This window comes from Rhipicephalus microplus, chromosome 3 (genome assembly GCF_043290135.1).
Source record: "Rhipicephalus microplus isolate Deutch F79 chromosome 3, USDA_Rmic, whole genome shotgun sequence".
NCBI classification, from domain to species: domain Eukaryota; kingdom Metazoa; phylum Arthropoda; class Arachnida; order Ixodida; family Ixodidae; genus Rhipicephalus; species Rhipicephalus microplus.
In genome coordinates this window covers 204,077,338-204,094,114 of record NC_134702.1, presented here as the reverse complement: position 1 = coordinate 204,094,114, position 16,777 = coordinate 204,077,338, and the positions used below count along the sequence as shown (strand labels likewise).

General features: G+C 48.1%; 1 protein-coding gene across 1 annotated transcript in view; it reads right to left on the bottom strand.

Annotated features, from left to right (window-relative positions):
- LOC142803104 (N-alpha-acetyltransferase 25, NatB auxiliary subunit-like) overlaps positions 1-16,777 on the bottom strand; it is a 95,248-nt gene that overhangs the window by 11,713 nt on the left and 66,758 nt on the right. Inside the window, exons 21-25 of the mRNA XM_075888209.1 lie at positions 15,134-15,587; positions 13,394-13,446; positions 11,216-11,420; positions 4,899-4,967; positions 2,842-2,927 (exon numbers count right to left, since the gene is read on the bottom strand). Of these exons, the coding sequence (XP_075744324.1) occupies positions 2,842-2,927; positions 4,899-4,967; positions 11,216-11,420; positions 13,394-13,446; positions 15,134-15,587 (867 nt within the window). The remainder of the gene's footprint in view (positions 1-2,841; positions 2,928-4,898; positions 4,968-11,215; positions 11,421-13,393; positions 13,447-15,133; positions 15,588-16,777) is intronic.

Genomic DNA, 16,777 nt, shown 5'->3' with positions numbered 1-16,777 from the left:
TGTGGTTAATTGAAATTCTGCTTAATTTGAAGTTTTTCACGGTCCCCGTGAACTTCGTATTAACGAGAGTCGACTGTAAGTGTCCTCATTGGATCCGACGCTTATTGGCAACTTGCCACCGGGAAAAGCCATTAGCCTGACAAGAAGTGGCAGCGATCTGCCTTGACGACCACGCTATGGAGACGGAGACGAACATTTGTTGCAACTACACTTCAACTGTTGGTGCTTTTAAAATACAGTATCTGTTACCGAGGTCTCAGAGGCTATGGCAGTAAACCAGTAGGCAGTTTCCCCCCCAATTTTTCAGTGAGCGACCCAAACTGCCTGGGTGATACTGCGACTATGCCAATCCACCCCCAAACAGCAGCTGCTGAGGTGGGACAGGTTACCTGAAGCATGTACATAGTTTTTTCTTTTGTTGCTTATTCAAAAGCCAGGATCATAACATGGGTGTGGGCAAATTATGCGAGTGTGCTGACCACACCAGTGTACACAGTCCCCATTGGTATTAACAAGAGCCACCAGCAACACAAATGTGCTTCTTAACAGCCACAAAGACGACCAAGAAACTAGCTCAAACTTTCCTGCGACAGCAAGAGAGACGAGCGCTTGTCCCATTTCTCTTTCCACATCATCACATTTACTGCACATCCCTACAACAAAAGGGGCAAGCTCTTCTGACTGGCCCGATTCGCCATCCCCTGGATCCTGTGTTGGCCACTAACAACACTGTATTATCAGTGTTGTTAGTGGCCTGCGAACTCCACCAGCCTGCGAACTCGCAGTGTGGCGCAAGACAGAAGCGCGTGATCAGTCGATTTCCGAGGTACCGTCGTCACCGTGGTCTCTCAGAGTTTACATCAACGCCTATTCTGACATCTCCTCAGTGACGACGACACGGTTGTCCGAAATTAAGAAAAGTCACGGTGTCGTCACAAGGGCGAATCAAACAATGACTGCAATAGCAACAACTTTGAATGTAACGTTAAGAACGGCAAGCAGATTGAAACGTGCAACGCGCTGCTCACGCACAAATGACGCACAGAAACAATTCACATGACGAGAGCAAACTAACAACGTTTACCAATAGACACTTAATTAACGTGCTGTTTAAAAAAAAACGAGGCACAAAACGTAATCACAGGTAGAGGTATGAGTGCCCCAGCTGTTACTTCGCTATGTTTTAAAAGTGCACTCTTTTCGCAAACGGCGCCTGTCCAGCGAGCAAAAGAATCTTTGTGCGCCCGGCAACTAAACGCAATCGTTCCAGTCAAAGTCGAAGGCGCTATTTTCCGCGCCGAAGGATAAGCCCGCGCGCACAGGCATTTAACCTCCCCCCCCCCCCCGCCCCTCCCCTCTATCACAGGGCAAAGTACACGTGGGAGATCACATCGTGTTGAACTGGGTGCCGAGCGCGGGCAGCTTTTTTTTTCTTTTTGAGTTTTAATTTGGATACGTACATATACGGTGAATGATGGCTGCCGTGGTGATGGCAATAAACCAGCCGGGACTCTCTGCATAGATGCTATGGTAATAAAAAAAAAAAAAAGCAAACTTGCACGTTGTCAGGGGCCACACCAAGCATGCGCAGTGAAACTACGCACGCGCGCAAGGCGTCGGAAACCAAGAGCGAACGACACGGACACTGGCACGGATATTGCGGAAAACTATTCGGTAAAGCGCTCTCCATATGCAGCGTTTCCCACATATGTGACGCAAACTAAAGCGTGGCACTGCCAATGCGCAAAAGTAGTTTTCTTTCTTTCTTTTTTTTAAATTTTTGTTTGGAGTGGGTGGGGGGGCACACTCCCGCATGCACCTGCGGCGGTGAGAACGGCAGCAGCGCCAGCTCGTAGGGTGCAAGTCTGCCTCGCGCTCACCCGCGTGCAAAAATGAGCGCTTGCTCTCGCCTGGTGCACCGTACGCTCCGCGCTGCTTCGCGCTTTGTCAGCGGCGGGGCAGCCGCGAAAGATGCATGCTAGTAACAAAATGCGGAGCAAAATTCCCAGATTGTCTGTGGGGGAAATTCATTATATCAAGGTTGTCTCCCGCTGTTACTTTGTTACACAGAGGTCGCAAATACATGTGTTTCTATGAAGCAATGGCGGGGAATAGAAAAACTTTGTTATATCGAGGAATTCGTTACATGGAGGTTCGTTACAAGCAGGTTTAACAGTATAGTAATTGTACTGAGCATTCTTTGGGAACATTGTATCATTTAGATAAAGAACTTCAGTGTTCAAGGTGGTGCTTTTAAATTATTGTGAGACCAAAGAAATAAACTATGTTTCATGAATCAACATTATCACGAATCTCATGATATGATAGTCGGTTGAAGACACTTTTGTTTTGGTAACACCAGAGATTTAAAGCAAGAACGCCTTCATCAGGGGGTCAATACACTGTCGACAGTTTCTTTATAGAATATTGGTAATTCGATAACTAAAACAAGAAAAATGGTCTGTTGCTGTTTTAAGACCTTATCGATTAGGGGTTTACCGGTTAGTGCTGATTACCCAAAAGAAAGTAAAAAGATGTCGTTTTTCAAATATGCAATATTTGACTGAAGTTACAAATTGAACAGAACCCACACAATTCATTATTTGAGATTTTCAAACTTTCACCCTCCCTTCTTTTGGTACCACTCTCTCAAGTCCCTGCGTTGGCAGCTAAAATTTGAGGCTAAAAAGTGAGATTCAGTGCAGCAGGGCCGTAAAAATGCACACAACTCACAGACATGCAAATGCAGTTTTGGAACTTTTCGTCGCACTACCTCTGCCACAACTATGCTATCACAACTATTGGGGAATGCGACTGCGCAACGACACCCCGCTGAATTACCTCCGTCGCATTGGTGACTGCTTCGAGGAAGACACTTGTGGACTGCAAGCTGTCAACCTTGAGATCCTTGACCTTGGAAACCATAGCTGGGCAGAAGTAAAGAATAAGTTAATCAAACAGTGGCTCCATGCATTTTTTTTGAAATGTTAATGTAACTTGTAACTTGCCACATATTTTTGGAGCCGCTACTACTTACTGTCCTGCAATGCCAAATCAAAGAAGTGCATGCTTTTTCGTGGCCTTAAAGGGCCACTCACCAGGTTTGACAATTTTGAGCTGACAAGCACAATGCGTAGATGAGGCGTTCATGATCACGTCTGCCAAAATTTCCAACGCTACGTGCCGCGAAAATTGGTCAAATTTCAAGATGAACGCTGCTCCCCCTTCCCTCTGCCCGCGCACGCCTAGAGAATAAGGGCATGACGTGGGCGTATGAATGGCCCTACGTACACGGCAATGCAGTGACGTTGGTCCTCTACGTAGACGACTCTGCTCTGACGTTGTCAACACATGACATGGCAAAAATTATTTAACACTTCATGCGTAGTTTATGTACTTGTTGCTTTAAGACATTAATAACACTTGATATAAATAATGAGACGCAATAAAAAATTGTGCGTGTTCTTTCATTTTTTTCCCGTGAAATGCTACGAGAGCGGGGCTAATGTGCCAGCATTTCGCATGCGTTCGTGTCCCTACGGTCAGCGCATTGAGCAGACAACCGCCGTGGAATGCTCCTACGCGTTTGCGCACTCATTGTGCTCATCTACTCTACCGCGTCTAAGCAAGCGTTTCCAAACCATCCCGCAGAAACAGGAAGAAGACCACAAAATAACGCTGGTCAACAAAGCAACGCTGCTTGCGTGCTCCGGGGTTGGACTTGTTTGGGCACGTCATGCGCACGTCACCTTATGGTCGGATGCTGGAGAGGGTGGGGAAGAGATTTGGCTTGCGAAGCCTACGCAAAGGAGCGGCAAGGGTTTTGAGCTCGCCTCCTCTCATTTTCGTTTCGTGCCGCTTCAAAAAACCTGTTTTCTCCGCTCGTGATGAACCAATCCGAAACATTTTTGCGGCAAAATGTTCCTCCTAGGACACCCAACAACTTCCACTGTCTAACTAAAATTCGGTATGGGGCCTGGTGGGTGCACTTTAAGTAATGTCTTATGTGGATGGCAATGGCTTGGCAGTTCAGTAAAACGCAGTGAATATTCTGTGGTCCAGACCACAGGACAAAGTCCAACTTAATTCTGTGTACCACGCAATATACTTGGGCACTCTGGGCAGTGAAGAATGCGTAGTAGCCCAAGCAGACCTCCTCTCTTGATGACAGTTTTGTGCACTAGACCACAGAATATAGCCCCAACCTGTTCTGAGGACCAGATTACCGCATAAAGCCCATCTTTATTTCCTGGACCGTGCTCTGTAGCTGAAACAGCCTACCTCTCTTGATGACAGATTCATAAGTGACATGGTTGCGGTGGTTTATTCTATAGCTAGAGTATCACTATGATATCTACTCTGTGCCTTCCTGCCTTACTTGTCGACGGCTGCTCTTGCGAATCGCAAGATTCGCTCATTGTTCTGAGTGCGGACGAAGGAGGTTATGTCCACGGACATAAAGTGTCAGTGTACAGTTCGTGATGCGACACTGAAGATGTGTATGCGAGAAAGACTTGAAATGTGAAGCCTGATTGATTGATATGTGAGGTTTGACGTCTCAAAACTAAAGAGAAATTTCGTACAGCTGGCAGCCTTTGGGCACACAGTCAAAGGTCTAGTTACCAATTAATCGCAAGCTGCATTAGCAAGCAGTTTGCAAAAACGCATTTAACACAATGTAAAAAAAAATGGAAGCCTACATGAAAACACGAGAGAGTTAGAAGGTATGTAGCTTATCTGGAAATCTTTTGATGAATTAAATAATACGGCTCAAAAGCTCAGTAGCCCTACACACTATGAAACATCAGACATGCTTGCAGCTTCCTGCAAAGACTTCCTAGGCAATATAACACCACAGAAACAATTCAAAGGAGCTTGGTACCAAAAGCGGAACTCACTTTTGACTAGAAGGACCAGGCTGTCCCCGACTTTGATTTCGGCACTGGTTGGGGCCTCCACACTCAGCTCTGCGAGAGAAAAGCATACAAGGAACACTCGACACAATACTAGGATACTTGCGAAGGTGGCAGCACAATTTCATGGTCTATAGCAGCTTCTGCATTGAAATAATTAAATGCCTCTCAATGGCTCCTAGGGCCCTAAGAAAACACTACATGACTATGAAATCATGATACTCAAGAGCATGAAAAAAAAAGAAAGGTAGTACAGTCGAGCCCACATGTAACGGCCCCACTTAAAACGAACTTTAGCTTAAAACGAACAATATCCGCGTGACCGTAAAAATATACATAGGTTATATGGCACGAAATCACACTTACAACGAACGTGTCCGAGCGCCGCTGATCAGTTACAACAAACGGAGCCAGCGGTCTGCCAACTTCCCGGGAAACCAATTTCGACTACCGATCAGGCATCGGCGAGGTGCCCATACGTTCTTATTGTTAAACGCCAATTCTGCCTTCGCACCTCTCTAGTTGCTGCTCTCCCCGACCGCTTTTTGTTACGCACCCCTCCATCCTTTGTCCCCCTGCTACTCTGAGCACCCCGCATCGCCAGACGAGGCCCGTGTTTTCGCACTGCCACCAATCTTTCGAAGACCGGTCGGCCACCTAGCCTGTTTTTGATCGCTGGTACTGCCGTTGGCGTTGTTGGCCTGGAGTGACCAGACCATTTGCTAACATCGTCCGCCACCGACTGTATCCGATAGTCTGCGTCTAGTGCCTGCGGGAACGCTACCCCACTGACTCTGATAATTCGCGATTTGTTTCGTGTTTAGGACTTGTTCTCGCTCACTTCGCACTCAACTCAGCATGACTTCCGCGCATGTGCGGAAGCACGAAAACGGCTGTTAATGAACGAATCACAAAACATTGAAGTTTGTGAGGCCACGCAAACCCACAGCCGCCGATTTTTGACCACAGCCGCCGATTCTTCGAACACCGCCGCACGCACCGAACCAGGCGGCCATGCTTTGACTTCCGTGCGCGCTGGCACTAATTCCAAGTTTTCTACGTGCGAGTTTAGCGGACCTTTCAAGCAAGCTACCCAACCTGCCTCCTTCTCGTGTGCTTTGGTTTTCAAGGTCGCCCTCCCGCCACATTCTCTCCTCTCTTTATCGCAGCTCCTTGCCCTTCTCTCGCAAGTCTGCTCACCTCTCTTGATCACAACCCCTTCGCTCGTCCACACCGCTCCGCGACGCCCGCCACGCTTGCTCGAATTAGTTTCGTTTTCTGACGGGAAACGGGCCCAGAGCTGTTCCATGCGCTCTGGCATGTGGGTCGCGTGTGCGCGTCTTGCTCGCTATTGGTGTGCGTGTGTGGTCATAATTGCCGAAGGGAGGACTAGCACGCTTTTTCATGCCGCTCAACAGAACGTCGAAAGTGTAACAGCTTGGCTTGAGCGCAATTCGCGTGTTAGGTGACCTTGCTCATAGCTGTTGACCACCTGGCAGCCAAATTGCCGCTTTGGGCGTCCCGGTATTCAGCCGTGGAGATGGTGAATATTTCGTGGGTGGCGGTGACCGCTACATGTGCGCGAAACTATTTTCGCGAGGCCGACTTCGTCGATCGTCGGGCCCGATGCCGAGCCTGAAGCTTCCGAACAGGACCACTGCAGTGGCGATTTGTGGCAGCGCGTCGTCGACTCTGACCTGGGATAGCGGGTGGGACATCTGTTGCGATGATTTAATTACGGTCGATGATAATGCCGACACTGTGGAACCGTGCACGGATTGAAGCATTGTGAATGAAGTACGTGGCGAGAGTGATTTGGAGGAATCGGATTGCGAGAACGACAAAGCTTTGCAGCCAGTGCTTCATGCAGCTTATGCCACGGGCCTCAGCGAATGAGCAGCCTGCCGTTTTAAATGCACTCGAGGCCACCCTTATCGTTTCTGCTCTTCGAAACACGTGCATTACGGGCTTTTTGGGGCAAAAAAAGTTTGTTTTCACTTGCAACTTTTTTTAAAAGCTGTGTTTCATTTACTACGAACTTCGGGATACAGCGAACAAATGCCGCGTCACGCTCAGGTTCCTTATAAGCGGGCTCGACTGTAGTTAGTTTGTAGAATGAGCAACTATTCTGGGTTGAACATGAAGTGCAGAAGTGCCTGCTTAGCCTTTGTCACATACATAGAGCACAGTTTGCTCCCAACATGATAAGTAATAGCGTAGAAAAAAATGTAGACATGAGTCAATAGGAAAACATGTGCAAGAGGCGAGCCTTAGCACGTGCACCCAATACACTGTCTCCGAGCAGCGAACATCAGATTTTTCGAACCAGCTTGGCATCGCGAAATCATATGAAAAATTGCACAGTCCACAAATAACACCTAAGTTTATACTTTTTGAGTCACCCAAGAGGTCCAATCATCAAAGCCCCACCCGAACAGCTCTGAAGCTACTTGTCAGGCATTGCACCTCCCTGAAACACCGGTCAACTACATGACAACTGCCAATTGCAAATCTGAATTCGTAATGAGCAATGCTGACACGAGCAAAGTGCAGAAGAAGGTACAGCTCTATCGCACGACTGTTCTATGGCAAAAACTTGTGATATCAATGAGCAATTCGAAACACTTCACAATAAACACAAAGGCTGTGGCAAGAGAGCGTATGACCTGACCAGCTTTCCTGGATGCAAGTGTGGCCCAGACAAAATGTCTGCCTTGATACGCAGCCCATGACACGCAGCCTTTGTTGTCGTGCAAAGCTGATCGTTCTTGGTTGTGTGCGGCACGTAGCCTACTAAGCTCACACTACCGTATATACTCGTGTAAGGGCCGCACTTTTTTTTCGAAAATTTTGCTAGGTGCGGCCCTTACACGAATCAGGCCGATTTAGTACAGGCAGTACAGGCCAAAGGTCTGTACTGTTTATGCAACAGTAGCAGAGTGCAAGAGTCACAAATGACATGCCAGAAATGTTTTTATTCGGATTCCATTTCGCTGTCCTCGTTCTCGGAGGAGCTCGCCTCGGCGTCCGCGTCTTCCCAGAGACGGTCATCTTCGGTGCCGTTCATGGAGTTCGAAATTCCCGTTACCTTGAAGCTTTTAGCAACTACTTCTACTGACATGGCACGCCACGCATTCAAAATCCATTCACACACCTGTTGGAGCGACGCCCGCTTCAGCCGTCCTGTAGGGGTCTTCTCGTGGACGCCTCCAGCCATCCATTCAGAGTAACATCGGCGAAATTCCACTTTGAATGGTCTGTTGACGCATACGTCGAGCGGCTGCAGCACACTCGTCAGGCCACCGGGAATGACGGCCAAGTCCGTACGAGTTGCGGCAACTCGGTTCTTGACGCGGTCGGTCAAGTGGCCCCTAAAGCTGTCCAAAACAAGGAGGGCTTTCCGTTGTAACAGCCCTCCAGGTCTGTTTGCCCAGACGGTCTTAATCCAGTCAACGACCAGTTCCTCGGACATCCAGCCCTTCTCTTGCGCACGTACGACGATTCCCTGAGGGAACTTCTCTTTTGGGAGAGTCTTCCTTTTAAATACGACGTACGGCGGAAGCCTCCTGCCGTCTGCCGTGATGCACAACATCACAGTGCACCTTTGGCGTTCTGCACCAGTCGTGCGCACAGACACACTTTTCGCACCTTTTAAATCCACTGTGGTGCTTTCCGGTGCATCGAACCACACAGGTGTCTGGTCCGCATTCCCAATTTGGGACAGGTCGTATTCATGCTCCCTCCTGAGAGCATTCACGAAGCGATGAAACTTAATGACGTGGTCTTCGTACTCGCGCGGCAGTTTTTGGCAAATCGTCGTTCGGCGCCGAATAGAAAGCTGGTTACGGTTCATAAACCGCGTAGCCCAGCCCCGACTTGCCTTGAATTGTGCCGGGGGTATTTCCATGTGGCGAGCGATGCTGAGGGCTTTGACGCGTATCATGTCAGTCGATACGGCGTAGCCGTCCCTTCGTGTGTCGACGACGTAGTTGACGAGCTCGCTTTCGAGTTGCGGGTACTTGCACTTTTTCCCGCGAAACGCCTTTCGGCTCCTGTTAGTAGCGGCGAGGGCATCTTTCTGATTCATCCAGTAACGCACGCGCTTCTCATCGACGTCGTACTTTCGTCCAGCTTCCCGCTTCCCGTGCTCCTCGGCATAGTCAATCACTTGCAGCTTAAATGCTGCAGTGAATGATCTCAGATGCCGGCCCATCGTCCGTCACGTGCGCTGGCTTCTGCAGGGTTCACTACAACCAACAAAGTGACACCGACGACACCGATCTGAAGTCGCGCTGCCAACGTATCGACACGATGCTAGGAACGATGCCAACAAAGAGGCCGCACAAGGCAAATATGGCGGCGCGCTGTCAACAGCGTGGTCGGCGCGTCGGCGGAAGTAGAATACATGACCTACTACACTCCTGACCTGCCCAGAGAGCACCTCTTCCAGCGCCCACGTTCTAGTTCATACCTTCTGCCGCTAGGGCCGTAACCTACGAGCGGCGTGGCGCTAGGCAGCACCTGCTCGCTGACGTCATCTTCACTCTTTGTGGTCAAATTTTGACCAACAAAGCACTCGTAGTGCGTATTTATGATCCAAAATTTAGAATTATTCAGAAATAATAATACTAAAAGACATTCAGAATTTTTTTGCAATAAAATGCACGCGACCACGCATAGGCTGCCCTACATCGTGTAAATCTACGGGTTCCCACGTTTGTCAACCAGTGTGCTATAAATACTCAAGCGCTCTGAACACCTTGCTTAACCAGCAATGTATGGGAAGAAATAGTCACATATATGCCGCCAGTTCACTGCAGAATGCAGGCATTCTTATACCAGCGCCTACAAAACAACCGTAAAGAAACAGACGAACAGGTTATAGGTAGCGCCACCTACGGCGAGCGATTGAACGAGAGCGGGGACACGCGCTCCCATAGGAACCCCGCTATCTGAACAGGTCAGGAGTGTAGTAGGTCATGGTAGAATAAAAGCGGAAAAGCGTGCAGCGCCATCTGGCTGTAAATGAACTAACTACACTTTTCTGGCGGGACATTTTGAACTTTTGTTTTTTTTTTTTTTCGAAATATCCGCTTTCAAAGTTGGGGTGCGGCCCTTACACGAGGGCGGCCCTTACACGAGTATATACGGTATAACTGCTGGAGTGTTTACTGCCCCATGATTATGCATTTGCCGTGAGAACATTCGTCATGCCCACTGCGTTATTAATTGCACACATGCACAGTGATAGTGGGTTGCTCCGAATTCCTCAAATGATGCCATACAAAGAACTAACAATGAATAAAAACTGCACCCATAAGTGCGCTAGGCCACATGCATTCCTGAGCAGTTGGGTTGGTAGATGCTTATCATACTGGCATGTTTTCTGTCTGTGACCACCAAGAATTAGTGCACTTGCAGTGATAATTCGTAAAGGCATTGACCAAATTCGTGTAATACTAGTAGCCACTATGGATTCTCGGTTTGCTTTACCGCATAACAGCATTGCATTGCTGAAAAGCTGTTTTTTCAAGATTCGTTATGGACACAAGTGGATTAACATACAAAGGCACTGGATCGATTCAGCGAAGTATTTAACACGGCTGTGATGATGGCATCACTTAATGCCATTTAGGACTTAAAATTTGCGAGAAGTGTCCAAAAAGTTGGACTTTAAAGAAGTTTAGCATTCATAATTTCAGATACATCGACTCTACAGAGTTTCTGGTGGTGCCACGGAAGTCTTACAAGCATGCTCGAAAAATCAGCAGTTGGCCGTATGACCAATGCTACCATTATTCGAACACGTGTAGCTGGCATAAGCAAGCAGGCACAAATTATTATAAAAGTTGTTTGCCCCCAATGGACACAAAAGTAAGAAAAAAAATTGGTCACATATTTGCGCGCCTCAATGTAAATGTCGTCGAAAAGCGATAGTTTTCAGCCGGCCTTCTTTTGTGCATGGAGTCGCATTTTTAGCACAGCCTCAGAAACACTAGGGTCTTTGAAATTGTGTATCCACGCATCTTCTACTAAAGGAACACACCATCTGATACTTACATATTGATGTTGTACCTCAGATATGGGTAATACAGCTTTTTGATTGACAATGTTCACAAGTATGAACGCAGCCACCAGTTCAAGATGGCTGGGGTTCAGCAAATGTCAAGTCTATCATCTTCAAAACACCAGCTAGCCACTTTGCTCAAACATTTTTGAAGTGATCCGAGGTACCCCTGTCTTTGCTTACAATCCCAGCAATGAGTAGAGTGCAGGATTGCAACCATCTAGGCCCTTCATACCTTCGAAGCCTTTGCATAGATCCACAATCCACTTGAAGGCAGCAAGCAGCACCTGCAAGCAGCCACCCGACAGAAAGGCACCCAAGCGGCCAGGCTGAGGACACAGCACCGGGTAGGGCTGCACAGTCCACACAAGATGGGGCTTAGTGAATCTGCTTGAATGAATCTGTTGAATGTGCTGAAGCTTGTCTATTAAAGGGGGAGGCTACCATCGGATACCAACTTTTTTGTTTATTGAGATATCTTAATGAAAATTTCAGGATAGACTTATAGCAAAAGCATTAGAAGAACTACAAAATTTCATCAAGTTATGTTCACTGGTTTTCAAGTTACAGCAGAATATCAGGGTAGTGCACATGGTTCTCTTATTCCAGGCCTGGAGAACATTCAAAAGGTTCTGGAACTGTGAAATTAACTATGATGATTCCCAGATTGATACTCCAGGGGGTAACAGAGCCCTTTTTTCGAATTTCCTTGCTGAAAAGTTTTAGCAGACCACCAAACTTTGTGTTCGTGATTAGGATATTATCAATCAAATTTTGATTAAATATAATAAATAACACACACAATATATTGAGAAAATGGGCTTGTCACCCCCTCAGAAATTTATTCATGTACATAATAAAAAAAGACTTATGGAAATCCAATGAGTGGTTCCAGAGATATGGCTGGAATAAGCAGCCTCACTAGCCAAAAAAGTCATTTTGAGAAAACGACGTTTGAAAGTTTTGAGCACATAGGCAGTTCTAAAATGAACCTGCAGCGTAACTGGAGGTGTCCTTTGGCACTCTCTTTCTTTGCCGCCTTTCCATCTTCTCTAGGGATCGCTTCTTAGCCTTTTTCAAGCGCAGAGAATCTTTCTCGGCTGCCCGTTGAATGGCCAGGTGGCCAGGTGTTAGCCCCATTGATGAAGCTAGCTCTTGGGTGGCCCTGTAGCAGCCAGCATTGTATCTTAGCACTGCATCATGCAGTGCTGTCTCCACAGCAATCAGTGACGCATGCTGCTCTTTGGGCATGAGGGACCACAGCACAGAGTGAAAGGACTCTGATGCATTCTGAGTCTTTGCTCCCAGGCAGCGTTGCAGAAGAGAAGCCTGTGAGAGCCTCTCATAAATGGGTAGAAGTGCATCTGCAACATAGCGTGGCAGCTTGTACGAATGCTTCGGAGGTGGAACACCGGTAATCTTGCTGGCATAGTGACGACACAGGAGACTGCACCCTCTGGGTGCGGCTCCTCATCCGTCGACGTCACATGGTGGTACGATGCCATCACTGCCCGCCGCATTGCAGCCACATCATCGGAATCGTTCCGTAGGGCCCAGCCATAATAATCTGTCAACTTGTCTATGAGGGCCTTTGTCAGCCTGCCCTTCCCTCCCAAAGCCTTGTCACTTTTCTGCACAAGGTTGCGAAGTGCAGTCCCCATCCTCTTCTGAACGTGATTCAGGCATTCCTCTTTTGAAATGGGGACCAGTCCATAAACATTTTCTTGTACAAGGGCAGAGAAGGTGGTACTATCTCCATCAGACACATGAGTGTTGTGTAACGGAGGTTGTGCTTCGACAGTGAGCGTGAAAAGAGGATGATAGCTGCCTCAACCTCCATTCTCCCCGATTTAGAGTCGGTGTTTTTCTGGCACACATGATTCTCCAGCCAGCATGCATAGTCAGCGTCTCCAGGCTTTGGCCCTACTTGGCAACCAAGGCACTGATTAGACAGAACAACGGCGTCCAAGATAAGGCCCGCATGGTATTCGATAATTGCCCCGACACCAATATGGGATGTGTGCCCACGCTTGTGCCATGTTCCATCATAACAAACTGTTATATCCCTGGTGAAATAATGATCCATTTCTTTGTAAGTGGCTTTTACAGCAGAAGCAGATTCTGCACAGAAATTTTCTATGCATTGTGTCTGCGGTTCCCTGAATTTCTTCAGGTGCTTCTGAAAGGTCTTGTGATGGAGGCCACGATGGGACACGTTCATCGCTGCCCAAAAGTCGTTGAGAGCTGTTTGTCCCTTGCCTATTTGTTTTGTTGCCATAATGGCTCTTACATTCACATCAAAGGCCTTTGTGTCATCCTGACGAGATGAACTCCATGAGCTTGAAACTACTCCACAATGCAAGCATACTAGCTCAAGCTTTGCAGCAAGTCCAAGTTGGGTGCCTCCTCATACCTTCATCCCAATCGCGGTGCACCGGTGGCACGGGGTCCAAGATTGCAGGTCGTCTAGGGCATCCATTTGCACAAGGAAAAATTTTTCGCCTTCACTTGTAGTGGTGGCAGCTTCATGATCGCGCTCCATTGCCTGAAATTTCCGCTCCGTCGCTGGCATAGCGCCAAGTTCTCTTTGCACAGCAGCGCGTTGTTGATCCGCCGCCTCTTTCTCCTCGCACGTCAGCAAACTTGTTCGCAAATGCACAGTTGACGATGCGATCGCACTCGAGGCCGATGAAAGAGAAGATGCGGAAGCCACTGTCGATGAGCACGAGACACCAGGCGCACTTGTAACGACAAATTCTTGAACCGGCGGAGCAGGAGTCCCGTTGCTAAGCGCGTCGATGCGACCACTCTCTTGCGTAGATGAAGCAGAAGCTGCCCCACAGGTACCGTCGGCGCACGTGCGAGCGGAGAGCCTCGCCGCGCGGACAAGCTTCATAGCTCGCTTCCTTGCACCGAACGATTGTAGCGTCTTCTTTTTCGTTGGGCGCATCGTGAGCGAACACAACAACGGTCTCGTATAGACGTTTGAAAATCGTTTCGTAAAGACGGTTGAAAATCGTTTCGAAGACAGTTGAAACGTGGAGAGTATGTGAACGGCTGCAACGATACACGGAAGCGAGCGGAACACAAAGACGCCGGACGGAGGAGCAGCAGACGAGCGGCCGCATCGGCCGCATTATGCGCAAGAGCGCTACGTCATCGCGCGCAGCAGCCAATGGCAGTCGCGGGCTCCCCCGCGTCCTTGGGGAGTGCGCGCTTCGCCCAATCCCAGCTGCGCGCCTCAGCCGCGGGAAACTTGAAAGCTCTCGCGAGCCCTCCAATCATGAGCGGCTTGCTCCTCTCCTGCGCTGCCGCCAGCGACGCAGGTGGCGGGGAAAGAAAGAGCAAGAATTCACAAACAAAACAACACGAAAATGGCGGCGCTCCGTTGAGCGGTCGAGAAACTGCGATCACGCCAAGTTGGGGTATTTTGAGCGCTCGCGCCCCGCTCGAGGGCCGCCGCGGCATGTTCTAAACTTTATTTCAAATGGTTTCGCGACGAATTAGACGATATTTACAGAAAAGGTAGTTTACCACACATACTGCCCGAATATGTGGTTTGCCAAAAATCGACTTTTTCGCGATTTTTCGGTTTTCAAAGGCCGCGTCCCCCCTTAAGAGTGTTTATATCAAGAGAGATGACTCAACGTTTTCCAGGCCACTGCATAAGCGAACCGCGCCTAAACAGGCTATTTGCACTAAATGACAAGCCACCATAGTTGTTCAAACTGCATAGCACAAAAGCTAACTTTACAATTTTGAAAATGGTCTATTGAATAAGAACCGCAATCTTCAGTGATAACTATTAATACCGGCCCACTGTAATGACTGACAGCAATACACATTTTGCACAGATTATATAGAATGAATCAGGCATAAAATGACGTAAGATAATGGAAATACTTGATGCACCGATTTCGTAAAACTGAAGCAAGCATTGTTCAGTACAATGTGTTTGTCAGGGACAGCAGAGTGGAGGAATTTTTGCATTTTTTAAAATGAGTCCACGATGCCAGGGATTCGATTCCGTGACCTTCAGGTCAGGATTTGGGTACCATATCTAATAGACCACCAGGGTTGTTTTTTGCCAGAACTGGGCCAAGCTGCCGTAAAACAGAGGCTCATAACTGGGATCTCACTCAATATTGCTGACATGTTGAGTCCAGGCATACAGACACAAAAAAAAAAGTGATGGAGCAAGAGACGCCTGAACACTTGGTAACCTCGTATCTGAATGGGCATGGGTCCAGTTGCCCGTATGCTACCCCAGCTAACCTACCTACGTGCAGAATTTCAGCGCGTTGCACAGTGATGAAGAGACTAAGGAAACCAGCCTGTGGGTGCGGCGGTAGGGCATCTGCTTTGAGCGCCGCCTCGTGCAACGAATCCAGGAGAGAGGTGGCCACGGCCAGCGGGCCACCCATTCCACCAGCACCAGGTGCCCGTTCTCCATTGGCCAAAGGCCGCTCATGGTCGTTGCCCACACAGTCGCCGCTTGCCGGTGACAACGGTGTCTGCTGCGGCTGCGAGAATGGCTGCTGGGAGCTCAGCTGGTGGGATGCGGCCAGCAGACGAAGCAGCAGGTTCCGCACACGCAGCCACACCACCTGCCACACCGAATGTTCAAGTAGATTTAATAACAAATGACTGAGCTAGGATAATCAACGTATACTTCAGAGCAGCATCTTTTGCCAGTCAGCACACATAACACAGTCGAAACTCACAATAATGAAATCGAGCAACTCTGATACATTTTCTTGTCCCTGGCGAACACCCATAAGATTCAATGCATTTCTCATCTCTCCACAACAAAATGTTGGTGCACTGGAATCCTGAAACAACAAATACTGAGCTAACATTTGTTCACACCACACAGGCTGGCACATAATCAGCACACTTAAAATGCACTCAAATGCATTCGCTTCGCACCACTGCATTACCACCTGACATGGGTCAACAGGACCAGATAATTAAATTTTTGCATAAAATTTTAGTTTTGCTGAGGGTTCCCCGGTTAGTACTGTGTTACAGTAGAATCTCGATGATACGAATTGGAAGAGGGCAAGCAAAATATTTGTACCATCTTGAATTTGTATGGACCAAGAACAAGTTAAAGCTGATCATGAAGGTGAACAAGATTGGGGTCAAAAACTTCCTGCTGAAAGAAAGTCCATGATGTTCTTTGGAACTTTCCTGCTTTTATTGCCTTTTGATAAAGTGCGGCAGTTCCCTCACTGATGCTGCTGGTGCTTAAAGCACATTCACATTTGACATCAAAGGGAGGGAAAGCAGCAAAACTTATTGGAAATGCACTCGCTTTAAGTGGCCGAGAAAACACGCCACGATGTCGACACGGAAAAAAATGGGTTCTGAAGAATTCACACGACAGATTTCAAGTGATAACACCAGAGTGGCCACATAACTGCATCCGTGGCCATCGAAAATGTTCACACTTGTTCTGCCCCTCCTATACACGCCTACACCTTTGCCGCTTGAGAATTTATTCCACACGACCCATTTCTTGAGCATTAAAATTCGTTTCGAGTTCTAGATATGCATGCAAGTTTACACCCGTACAAATGTTGTTTCGAGAAATACGCCAGCAGAAACTACACGAGCGGACGCATCGGCAGTGGCGACAGCGAATTCAGCCGGCAGTGCAAAAGTGAGGCCCGTTAGGGCATGCAGTCTTGCAGCTGCTGCACTTTCTACTTTTGGTATCCGCAGCAATCGTAATCCAAACCAGGCTCTCGATGAACGCATCCTTGTCAAGGCCGTGAGCTTTGTCGTGCTGGAC